Source organism: Mesoplodon mirus, assembly GCF_964341445.2.
Source record: "Mesoplodon mirus genome assembly, chromosome: 10".
Classification (NCBI taxonomy): Eukaryota; Metazoa; Chordata; class Mammalia; order Artiodactyla; family Ziphiidae; genus Mesoplodon; species Mesoplodon mirus.
The window spans coordinates 67,340,395-67,352,404 of record NC_138986.1 but is presented as its reverse complement, the minus strand read 5'-3'; the positions used below and the strand labels follow the sequence as shown (position 1 = coordinate 67,352,404).

At 48.9% G+C, this 12,010-nt stretch overlaps 1 protein-coding gene across 2 annotated transcripts in view; it reads left to right on the top strand.

Moving 5' to 3' along the window:
- Positions 1-12,010, top strand: part of ANKRD6 (ankyrin repeat domain 6) — a 224,502-nt gene that overhangs the window by 119,115 nt on the left and 93,377 nt on the right. For both annotated transcript variants that reach the window (XM_082633609.1, XM_082633607.1), the window contains exon 2: positions 9,738-10,001. In XM_082633609.1, the coding sequence (XP_082489735.1) occupies positions 9,882-10,001 (120 nt within the window). In that variant the 5' untranslated portion in view covers positions 9,738-9,881. The remainder of the gene's footprint in view (positions 1-9,737; positions 10,002-12,010) is intronic.

Below are 12,010 nucleotides of genomic sequence, written 5' to 3'. Positions count from 1 at the left end.
TTCTCTAGGAATTCCTCCTCCCGTTGCCAGACCCCCAGGTTGGGAAGCCTGACGTGGGGCTCAGAACCTTCACTCCAGTGTGTGGACTTCTGTGGTATAACCGTTCTCCAGTTTGTGAGTCACCCACCCAGCAGTTATGGGATTTGATTATATTGTGATTGCGCCCCTCCTACCGTCTCATTGTGGCCTATCCTTTGTTTTGGATGTGGGGTATCTGTTTTGGTGAGCTCCAGTGTCTTCCTGTCAGTGATCGTTCAGCAGTTAGTTGTGATGCCGGTGCTCTCGCAAGAGGGAGTGAGAGCACATCCTTCTACTCTGCCATCTTGAACCAATCTCCAACATGTCTTTTAATAGGTGAATTGATAAACGCTGATACGTCCATACAATGGAATGTTATTCAGCACTAAAAAAAAAAAAGAGCTATCAAGCCATGAAAAGACATGGAGGCATCTTAAATGCATTTTACTAAGTGAAAAAAGCCAGTGTGGAAAAGCAGCATATTGTATGACTCCAACTGTATAACATTCTGGAAAAGGCAAAACTTTAGAGACAGTAAAACGATCAGTGGTTGTCGGGGGTTGGGGGGAGGGAGGGATGAACGGGTGGAGCATTAGGCCAGTGAAGCTATTGCGTATGATACTATAGTGATAGATACATGCCATTATACATTTGTGCAGAGCCAAGGAATTGTACAACCCAGAGTGAACCGTATGCAAACCATGGGCTCTAGTTAATGATAATGTATCTATATGGACTCATCAGTTATAGCAAACGTACCACACTAAAGCAAGATGTTAATAATAGGGGACACTATGTTGGGTGTGAGGGCGGGAGTATGGGTGAAGTGGTATAAGGAACCTCTTTATACTTTCTGCTCAATTTTTCTGTAAACCTAAAACTGTTCTAAAAAATAAAGTCTAGGGCTTCCCTGGTGGCACAGTGGTTAAGAATCCGCCTGCCAATGCAGGGGACACGGGTTCAAGCCTGGGTCCGGGAAGATCCCACATGCCACGGAACAACTAAGCCCATGTGCCACAACTACTGAGCCTGTGCTCTAGAGCCCGCAAGCCACAACTACTGGAGCCCACACACGTAGAGCCCATGCTCCACAGGGAGAGAAGCCACCGCACTGAGAAGCCTGCACACTGCCATGAAGAGTAGCCCCTGCCTGCTGCAACTAGAGGAAGCTCACGCACAGCAATGAAGACCCAATGCAGCCAAAAATAAATTTTAAAAAAATTAGAAATAATTAAATTTATTAAAATAATAAAGTCTATTAATTAAAATAAAAAGAAGGATAGAAGAAAGGAAGGAATAAAAGAAGAAGTAAAGGAAGGAAGGAAGGAAGAGAAAGCTGTGTACATACAATCTTGAAAGTGTAGCATGAACCCATAATTATGACTAACCCAATTCTGTATGTTTGAGTTCCAAGTAGTACACAAGTCTGACTAGTCTCTCTTCTTACCAACATTTAGGATTCCCCATCACAAATGCAAGATACAGTCCAATGTCTTTGGCATGATGTGAAAATTTTTCCACAGTCTGACTTTGCAACATCATCTCTGGTCTTTGCCCACGTATTATAAGCTCCAGCTGCAAAAGTCTCTTTGTTCCTCTTTCCTACCCTTCCAGACCACTCTGCCTTTGCTCTTGTTGTTTTCTCTGCCTATGTCCTCCCCCACTTCTCTATCTAACAAAATCCTCCAGTCCTCCAAGACCCAGCTCAGATGTGACCTTCTCTGTAAGAACGTTCCTGACCTGCTTTCCACCCCAGCACACCAAGCAGGAAAGCTGTCTCACCCAATTCCCATAGTTCTTTGTGCTCATCTCTTCAATCAATGCTTCATACACCACAGAATTAACAACCGCAGCATCAGCAACGGTTTAGTAGGAAAATTCGGGGCAGAAAGAAGCCAGATCAAAGTAGATTGAAGGAGTGGATAGGAGATGAGATATGGATACACGGCAGGTGGGCTACTCTCTGCGGACTGGTTTTATTGTCATTTGGTATTGCTTGTTTAGGTCTATCTTTAGCATTTGTGGTTTTACCCAACAGAAGTTAAGGATAGTGAGAGGAAAATTCCAGGGGTGACTGTGGTGCTGTCCAGTGCTTGGGTGCTGACGGACCTGTGTCACTTGAGATCAGTAATTCTGATCCCAGGAGCTGGGATCATCCTCAGTTTTGGGGAGGAAGTGAAAGGGAAGAATGAAAACATCCCCCATTTGTTATCTCTTGAAGGTTCTGCAGCCATAGCCTGTTTTAACTTTGGGGAAAGGAAAAAGGCTAGTTGACTTGGTTCGTATCTCCTCTATTTTTTATGGGATCTAAAGACCAATTAATGATTAGAAAAAGCAATTGATTATTAGATTTTCTAGCATCCACTGAAGAGACATTAAAGGCTAAGCATGTTCCGGGAACTATGCCAGGCACTGGAGATACAAGATAAACAAAATAGGGTTCCTGCCCTCAAGGAGTTCTGTCTAACCAGGAAGACCAACCTTGAGCTCATGCCAGCAAATTACACTGTGAGGGAAGCTCGGGACTTAGTCACCAGGGCTGCCATAACAAGATACAGTAGACTGGGTGGTTTCAATGACAGGAATCTATTTTCTCACAGTTCTGAAGGCTGGAAGCCCCAGATCAAGGTCCAGCAGAGTTTGGTTTCTGATAATGATTCTCTTCTTGGCTTGCAGATGGCCACTTTCTCGCTGTGTCCTCACATGGCCTTTCCTGTGAGCGTGGCTCGGAGGTGAGGGTGCAGGTGTGAAAAGAGGCGGCTGGGGAAGAGAGTGAGCAGGGGGCTCTTTGGTGTCTCTCCTTATAAGGGCATTAACCCTGTCAGATCAGGGCCCCACCCTTAGAACCTCATTTTACCTTAATTACCTCCTCAAGGCCCTGTTTCCAAATACAGTCACACTAAGGGTTAGGGCTTCGAAACATGAATTTTGGGGGACACAATTCAGCCTCATCTTGTCTAGGGAGAGATGGGGCAGCGGAGGGCTCAGCAATGGATGACTCTTGGTCTGGATTTTGGGTCATTTGCTATGTGATGTGAGTGCCTGGCCCCCAACTTGGAGGCTCTGGTGATCTAGCAGTGCCAGACAACCAAAAAGTAATTCTTGCCCCATGTAAAAAGGGAAGGTTTCTACATCACAAGCCTCCTGTCAGTCATATCTGTATTCAGTGATGTGTCCTTAAACCTCCGATATATTATTTTACATTTGTTAGCAGCTTTTTTTTTTTTTTTTTTTTTTCTTTTTGCGGTACGCGGGCCTCTCACTGTTGTGGCCTCTCCCGTTGCGGAGCACAGGCTCCGGATGCGCAGGCCCAGCGGCCATGGCTCACGGGCCCAGCCACTCCGCGGCATATGGGATCCTCCCGGACCGGGGCACGAACCCGTATCCCCTGCATCGGCAGGCAGACTCTCAACCACTACGCCACCAGGGAGGCCCTGTTAGCAGCTTTTCTTGATGGTAGGGTATGTCATAGGTTTACTGAATAGTATCCAGATGTCCCTCAACTTTCACTGCAACAGCCTCTCCATGCCTCCTGCAGAGGTGATTGTTTCAAAGATCCTCTAAGTTTCAGACTCAGAAGAGAATAGTTACTGTACTTGAGACGTCCTCAAGAAATAAGCATACGTGTTCCTTTGCCGTGGTGGGCTTGCTCAAGAGGTGCCTCTCTGCCCCTGTCTTTTGCAGATAGCACTTGTGAACACCAGACTCTGCGAGCAGCCAGTGTTGTTCTATCCTCATGGATACTATTGTGTTGAGGGTCCCTATCTGGGGAGTCCGTTTTCTCAGAAGAAGGAAATGTCAGAAGCTCTGAGAAAATTAACCACTCCTTGCTTTATACTTCTGTCGCATTTGTGTACAGTTCTCATCTGGCATCTGGCCTTTTGGGCCCTGATCAAGGCTGATCAGGGCCAGATGATGAGTTTCTTCAAAGTAGGGAGTGGGTCACATTCATCTATATTCTAAGCTCACTGGTCCTCCAGTGGTGGTCGTAGTATCCCAGCAGTGATCACTTCTGGATAAACTAGTTTGCGGGTCGTGCCTTAAAAATAGGATTATCATTCTACTGGCATTTTGTCTCCCCAGGGGAATTCATTCTCTCTGCAGCGCACCAGCCCCGGTCCCTGACTATTCTCCTGCCCTTGGTGTAAGGCGAACACTGGCCAAAGCAGAATCCCAGCCCCTTGCCCATAGGAGCTGCTACCCTTAGGGTAATGGAAGCAAGGCTTTGGGCAGGGATGGTGCTTGGAGGGTTCATGTTGACAGTGTTCTTTTCGCCTCTCCAGGACCAACAATTCTTGCTTTAGAAATGAGGGGGAAATAGTAATATTGGTTCAAGTCAAAACCAAAACCCTCTGCTTTTCTATGATTACTCATAGAAATAGTTGGGAAGTTGGTTTTCTGTTGCTTCCACAAGTGGTCTGGAGGACACACCTGCAATGTGGAGGGCCATTGACGGCACTTGAAAAAGCTCCCTGTTTCCTCCCTTCCCCCTTTCCTGCAGAGACTCTGTTCAGAGGAGGATTTTTGAGACCAACTATGGGTTCACAAACACGGGGAACGGCTTCTCAACCAGGCCCTAGTCTCCTTGCTGCTGCGGTCACTGCGCTGGAGCTCTCTGCCCAAGGGGGGCGGGGAGTGTCTGGGTCTCCGCTGTTTCCACAAAACGGGCATTTCCATAACTGTTGTCACAAAGGCAGTTCATTACAGATGTTGACCCCTCCTGCATTCCTCCGTCCCTTACAATACGTGCATTCATCTCCCCGTATTACTGCTGAAAGAATACAAACTTCGTTTCTCTGCCGTCTGAGCATCATTCAAAAGCACTCCGCCCATCTGTGAATCATTCCCTGACTCTGATCAGAGCAGTGTTACAGGTCCTCTGCTGGCAGGAGGGAGCAGTCCAACAAAGTCTGAAGACCCAAGACTTCTGTGCCAGGCAGACTAGGAAGCCACCAAACATTGCGAGCTGAATGGATGTCTTACTGAGCTTTTAGATGTGATCGGGCCAGTACTGGCAGAGGAAGCTCAAGGGGAAAAGGCAGCAAGCACTGTAACGTAAATCACTGCAGACCCTTGGGCCTAACAGCCCTAGGAAGCTAATGATCTCTCCAGGAAAGGAACTGACCGTGCTTTTCCAGCAACAGAACACGATGTAGAACGGGGAGGACAGGCCCCCGGATGTGAGTACAATCTCTCAACACAGGGTTTGGACAGTAGGGGCAAAGCGAGTTATTGTAACTGCTGGTCCTCCCTAACCACTGGTTCCTGGGTGCCTGTGGACCGTCTCTGGGTGGGCTGTGCGTAATGCCTGGCTGGGACTTTTGTTTGCAGGTTTCTTCTAGAATATTTGCCTGTTAGGAGACTGAATGCAGTGGCTTTGGGATACCGGTACCGGGGGACTTTGTTGTAAATCTTCAAGGAAACTTCATAGACCTTTCACTATAAAAAGAAAACCGATCGGATCACAGACCAAGCAGCTGTTTGGCCCTCTGGCATTTGTAATGAGACACAAAAACACCGGCGAACTGGAGAACAATGAAAATGGGGCCGTGGACTGGGAGGAAGGAGGGAAATCTTTCTTAGGAAGCGAAATCCCTTTCTAGATTCATGATGCTCATGGCATACTTATGATCGTGCGTTTATTTCATTTCTGCTTAAAGAACTGGCAGCTTGTTTGCATTTTAAGGTTTTTCTCCTGTGAAGAATGCTGTGAAAGTGACAAAGAGGGATGTGATTGATAGACTTGGGGCAGAAATTCCTCACCGCCAGCAACAGGAAGTGTCTTGACTGCTAGGTGATCTATTTGGAAGCGGAAGCTCAGACGGAATGAGGGAACGGAGCTGCTTGCAGCCTGGGTACCCAACAGGTTGGCAGTGAAGTTTAACTCCTTGATTGCAGACTGGTCACCCTCCCTCTCTATTCCTCTCCCCTCTCCACTCACTGTTGGGGGTCCAACAGCCTCTTTATTCCTCTCCCCAGCCCACTTCCTTCCGCCTGGTTTGATTTGTCAGTTCAGAGGGATCAGATAAGAAGCCAAGTATCCCCTCACTGCAAAAGGATGGGGATCATTGTTCTAGGTGGGAGGTAAGGATACAAAGGTTTAGGGCAGTGATCATGAGAGAGGTGGAAAGGAACATGAGCTGGGCCCTGCACCCCAACCCAAGGTGGAAGTCAGAAAGGAGGCAGAGGGACTTCCCCGGCGGTCCAGTGGTTAAGACTCCGTGCTTCCATTGCAGGCGGCATGGGTTTGATCTCAGTTTGGGTTTGATCCCGGGTTGGGGAACTAAGATCCCACATGCTGCACGGCAGGGCCAAAAAAAAAAAAAAAAAGAAAGAAAAAGAAAGAAGGAGGCAGAAAAGAAGACTCAGCCACTTTGATCCCTCTCTCTGCCCGCCTCTGCTGTGTGTAAATGAAAATGAAGGCGAATACTGGAGGTCCTACTAGTGAGGCTACTGGATTGAAATTGAGCATGAACTTGAGATACCCAAGCACAGAGCGATGGTGCTAGCAGCAGACTAGGAACTGGAAGCCTGGGATTCTGTTCCTGATTTTGCAGGCAGTTTTCTGGGCAACTCTGGTGGTGGTGAGGTATCCAGAATCTCACGGGGGACCTATCCTGAAGGCCGCTCTCTGCCTCCGGCAGGCTGTGCACTGGCCGTGGTGGAGGGCGTGGGATGGCTTGGGAGTGGGGAGCATTTTATTCTTAAGTAGCTGCCATTGAAATTTTAAAAAAAGAAAAACCAAAACGCTGACATTTCTGCTTGGCCAACATTTTCTCATAAATGTAGTGTTTCTGTCTCTTAAAAAAAAAAAAAGGAATAGTAATGTGGCTGGGCTTGTAAAGGGCTGTTTACCAAAGGTAATTATGGGCTATCTCAGTAGCTGGCAGCCATGGCAATCAGTGCACCTTGGCTTTTGTCTCAGTGTCCCCGAGGCTGAATTTATGGCATGGGACGGAAGGGAGGGAGGGGAGGGACTGTCTGTCTGTGTAGACAGGCTGGTTAACCCGTGCTTCCATTGCTGGGGAGGCCGGACAGCTTGGCTGATGGGCTGCCCTGGGGTTGCAACAAGAAGATCTCTATCCCCAGGAGTTAAGCTGTGGAGTGAAATGGTGAAATTTTAGCCATGACGATAATGTGTGTATGAACCGGGCCATTGTACTTGAGACACTCAGATGCCCCTTGCAGGAAAGGTTTGGGAAATAAATAACAAATGAGTGAGTGCAGAAGAATGTGGCTGAGGGAGGGAGAGCATTTAGGAAGCCAGGGCTAATTTTCTGCGTTTTCCTGCCATTTGGGCCTGGAGTGCTTTCGCAGGATTGGGGCAGACAGATCAGAAGCTCAGGGTAATTGGTTTGAAGGTGCCGCAGATTACCTGAATAAAGAGAGATGGTGTATCCTGTGTTTACGAAAACAAACCACCCCCAAACCGTAGAACATTCTGGGAAACATAACGCCCAAACTACAGTCTTTCAATGCGACCCTCGGAATTTCCAAAGGCTTTTCCAGCTCCATTTCTCTCTGTTTTGAGTCTCAACTTTATTCTTTCATTGGCGCATTCATTCAGCAGAGATTTGGGGCGCATCCCAGCGATCTCTGACCGTGGCTGCGGGAGGGGTCCCCTGCTTGTACCTTCTTCAGGTTTGTTGCACTTCCGATGAGCCTGGTGATCAGAGCAGGGTGGGTTTGTGAGAGTTCCTCGTGTCTTGCTATCTCTTTTCTTTTTTTTTTTGGCCGTGCTGCGTGGCTTGTGGGATCTCAGTTCCCCGACCAGGGATTGAACCTGTGCCCTCGACGGTGAAAGCACGGAGTCCTAACCACTGGACCGCCAGGGAAGTCCCTTTCCTTGCTCTTTTTTAATCCACATTTTGGGCAACAGATGGACGACAGTGAGAAAATTTGATCATTTGCAAGCTGAGCAGGGAGAAGAATGACCTTTCGGAAGTTACTCACATCTGGCCAATACTTTCACGTAATAAAATACCATCTTTAGTCCCTACCACAGTCCTGTTCTGTCTGTTTTTTTTTTTTTTTTGCGGTACGCGGGCCTCTCACTGTTGTGGCCTCTACCGTTGCGGAGCACAGGCTCCGGACGCGCAGGCTCAGCGGCCATGGCTCACGGGCCCAGCCGCTCCGCAGCACGTGGGATCTTCCCGGACCAGGGCTCGAACCCATGTCGCCTGCATCGGCAGGCGGACTCTCAACCACTGCGCCACCAGGGAAGCCCTGTTCTGTCTGTTTTATACATGAACGTTTAACCCCAGCTGCCCAGAGCTGCTGGTGACACGAGCCACCTGGATGTCACGGTGATGCAGAGTCAGAGCAGGTACCGACCAGCCCTTTCTCAGTCACATCACAGCCAGTGCCTTACTCTTTACAGATTGAAAGGAGCATGGGGTTTGCCTGGAAACCGCTGTAAAGGACGTCTGTATCTTCTGGTCCTTCATCATTAGAATGTGTGGTAGGGCCTGGGATTCCTTGTGGTACAGCATTTTCTTTCCATCTGCAATATTGGTATTTTTAGTAAGTACATTTTAAAACAAAAAGAGGCCCACATTGCCTTGCTCTCCTAACAGGAATAGGTCAGATTCTTTTTTTTTTTTTTTTTTGTTGCAGTACGCGGGCCTCTCACTGTTGTGGCCTCTCCCGTTGCGGAGCACAGGCTCCGGACACGCAGGCTCAGCGGCCATGGCTCACGGGCCCAGCCGCCCCGCGGCATGTGGTATCTTCCCGGACCGGGGCACAAACCCATGTCCCCTGCATCGGCAGGCGGACTCTCAACCACTGCGCCACCAGGGAAGCCTAGGTCAGGTTCTTAAGCTTTCCTTCTTTGGCTCCCAAAACCCTTCACCTTTGGCATAATACCAGTGGCTTTGGTTTGCTGTAATGGTGGTCCAGCACTACTGGGAAGAGTCAGTCTTTAAAATTCTATCCATTTGGCCATTTGGTGGAAAGAGGGCATGAGTTTCCTGCTAGTTATACCCCCAGACCACTGCTCCGAGCCGGGGCTCAGCATCCTGTTGCCGGTTTGAATTGCCCACTTACTTCCCTCTTGTTAAGCCCCTCCCTAGAGGAACTGTTTGTAGCATCACTTTTGTTCCCAAGATGGGTTGTTCCAGCAGTTATTGGTTAGGGGATGGTCCGGGCCTGCTCCCAGCTCTGCATCTGTTGCAGAATTCTGGAACCTGCACCATGTACAATGGGAAAAGGATGAAGGAAGAGAAAGGCCGGACATGCTGAGAGAAAGCCCCGTGGATGTGGCCCCCTCCTCAGGGTCTCTGTGGGGTGTGGTCCACAGGCACCTAACCGGCTAGGGGAATAGGCATGTTAGCCGTGGTGGGCCCACAAAATGCGGTCCAGAGGGCCCTGTGTGGTCTTACACAGTGTAGTTTGCTGCCGAGGGTGGGCCTGGAAACCAGGCTACATTCAGGGGATCGTGTCAGGCCGCTGCTACCTGGGTGAGAGATGCAGAGCAGACCTAGCCGTGGTCTGGAGTCTGCGGGGGTGGGGATGGGAACGGGGTGTTTCCATATACTCTCCGCCTTCCACGTGCAGGTTCAGGTTTTGCTCTGCAGAGGGTGCTTCCCGCCTGTCCTGTCCCCCCAGCTCCCCTCCCCTGCACTGAGCAATCAGCAGATGCCCTAAAACCAGGGAGGAGAGGTGTGGCCTGTCCTGGGTGCTGAGTGGTGCTGATGGCAGCTTTGTTCTGTAACCCCTAGGTCCCAAAGATGGCATAGTGATGAAGACACCTTCCAATGATCGGAACGTCTTTACCCGAGGGTGCCTGCCTGGGCCCGCGGCATCGTGTTTAGCCAAAGGAACTTGTCTACCACGTCCCGGAAAACGTCTTTCTCTCCTAATTCATGAGCCAGCAGGATGCGGTCGCCGCGCTTTCAGAACGCCTGCTCATAGCTGCATACAAAGGCCAGGCGGAGAATGTGGTTCAGCTCATCAACAAGGGTGCCAAGGTAGCGGTTACCAAGGTAACAAGAGAATAAACACTTCAGCCGTTCCCTGGGGAAAAGCCTGCCTCTTAAGCATTGTCCGTAAAACTGTTGTGTTGGGTTCAGTTTTCAAAGAACTGGTTGGTTTTGTTTTGTTTTGTTTTGTTTTTTTTCCAGTGCTGGAGGTTTGGGGAGAAAGAAGAAGGATTAAAAATGCTTTCCTTGCTATCTTTCAAATGGAGTCACTCGTAATTAGCATTTGACCCTCTTTAAAATCGCAGTGTGGCTTTTTCTCACCTACTTCTTTAGCCAGATGGACAAGAGATCTCTCTGGAGAAACTGGGGCACGAGAACTTACTGGGTAGAGTGTTTGTGCAAGAATCACGTTAGGCTCCCTTGGGAGGCCTGTGGACGGGGCAGCCCAGACGCCATGCAGAACCTCACTGCTCCCATCTGGACAGTGATGGGCTTGGACCAGATGCCTCCCAATGACCTCTTTAGGCTGATTTCACGTGGGTCAGTGAGAATGTGTTGCAGGCTTTGGAGGGCATTGCTGACCCCTCACCAACAGATGACACCATGGTAGACGAGAGAATGCACCAGGCCCAAGGGCAGTTTTATAGCAAAACTGAGGTAAGGCAGGCTCTGCCCAGTTAGGTGACAAGTGCAAATACATAGATGAAGTAATGCTGACGGCAAACACTTAGTATTGCTCTAAGCACTTTATAGGCCTCTAGAAGAGGTTCTCTTTTCATCCTCACTTTAGGGATGAGGAAACTGAGGCACAGAAAGATTGAAGTAATTTACTCAAGGGGCCCCCAGCTGCTGAGTGGCAAAACTGCAACTTGGACCCAGTTATGACTCCAGAGCCCCCACTCCAGGCCACCCCAGAGAGAGCCATGGAGAGAGGCGACGTTTCATTTTCAAATAGTAACGTCTGTTGACCTCTGACCTCCTATGGCAAAGATTGGCCAGCTCACATTTTAGTTAGTCACGTGCAGTCTCTGTATTTCCTGCTTCTGATGTGTGCTTTTTCCAGCACCACCAAGCAGTTAACTCAATTCTGGCAGTATCTGTCTGGAGATAGCATCAGATCTCACAGGCTAAGGGCTCAGTCCCATAAGACTGCTTCAGACACCAGTCACAAGTCCAGGTTGTCACCTGTGCTTCTGACTGACTGGCTATAAATCAGAGGTTCCCACACCTCACTCCTTGGGTTGAATTAATTGGCTAAAGCAGCTCACAGAACTCAGGAAAACATTTTACTTACCAGATTACCAGTTTATTATAAAAGGATATAACTCAGGAACAGGCAGATGGAAGAGATGCAGAGCGCAAGGTACGGGGAAAGGAGGCTGAGCTTCCATGCCTCTACGCGCACCACCCTCCCAGCACCTCTGTGTGTTCACCAACCCAGAAGTTCCCTGAACCCTGTCCTCTGGGTTTTTGTGGAGGCTTCATTACATAGACATTATTGACTAAATCATTGGCCATTGGTGATTGATTCAACCTCCAGCCTCTCTCCCCTCCCTGGAGGTCAGGGAAGTGTGACTGAAAATTCCAACCTGTAATCACAGTTGGTTCCCCTGGCAACCAGCCCTCCATCCTTAGGGCTTTCCATAAGTTATCTTATTAATATAACCTCAGGTGTGGTTGAAAGGAGTTTATTATGAATAACACACTCCTTTCACCTTCATGGCTCTGGAGCTATTTCAGGAGCTGATGGCAGAAGACCGACTTTTATAACAAAAGATGCTCCGGTTGCTCTTATCACTTAGGAAATTCCAAGGAGCTGTGAGGAGCTGTGAGCCAGGAACGGAGGTTAAGAGCAAATCTGTATTTCTTTTTCTTTTAATTAATTAATTTTTTATTTATTTTATTTTTGGCCACGTTGGGTCTTCATTGCAGCCCGTGGGCTTTCTCTAGTTGCGGCGAGCAGGGGCTACTCTTCATTGTGGTGCGCGGGCTTCTCATTGCGGTGGCTTCTCCTGTTGCAGAGCACGGGCTCTAAGCGCACGGGCTTCAGGAGTTGTGGCACGTGGGCTCTA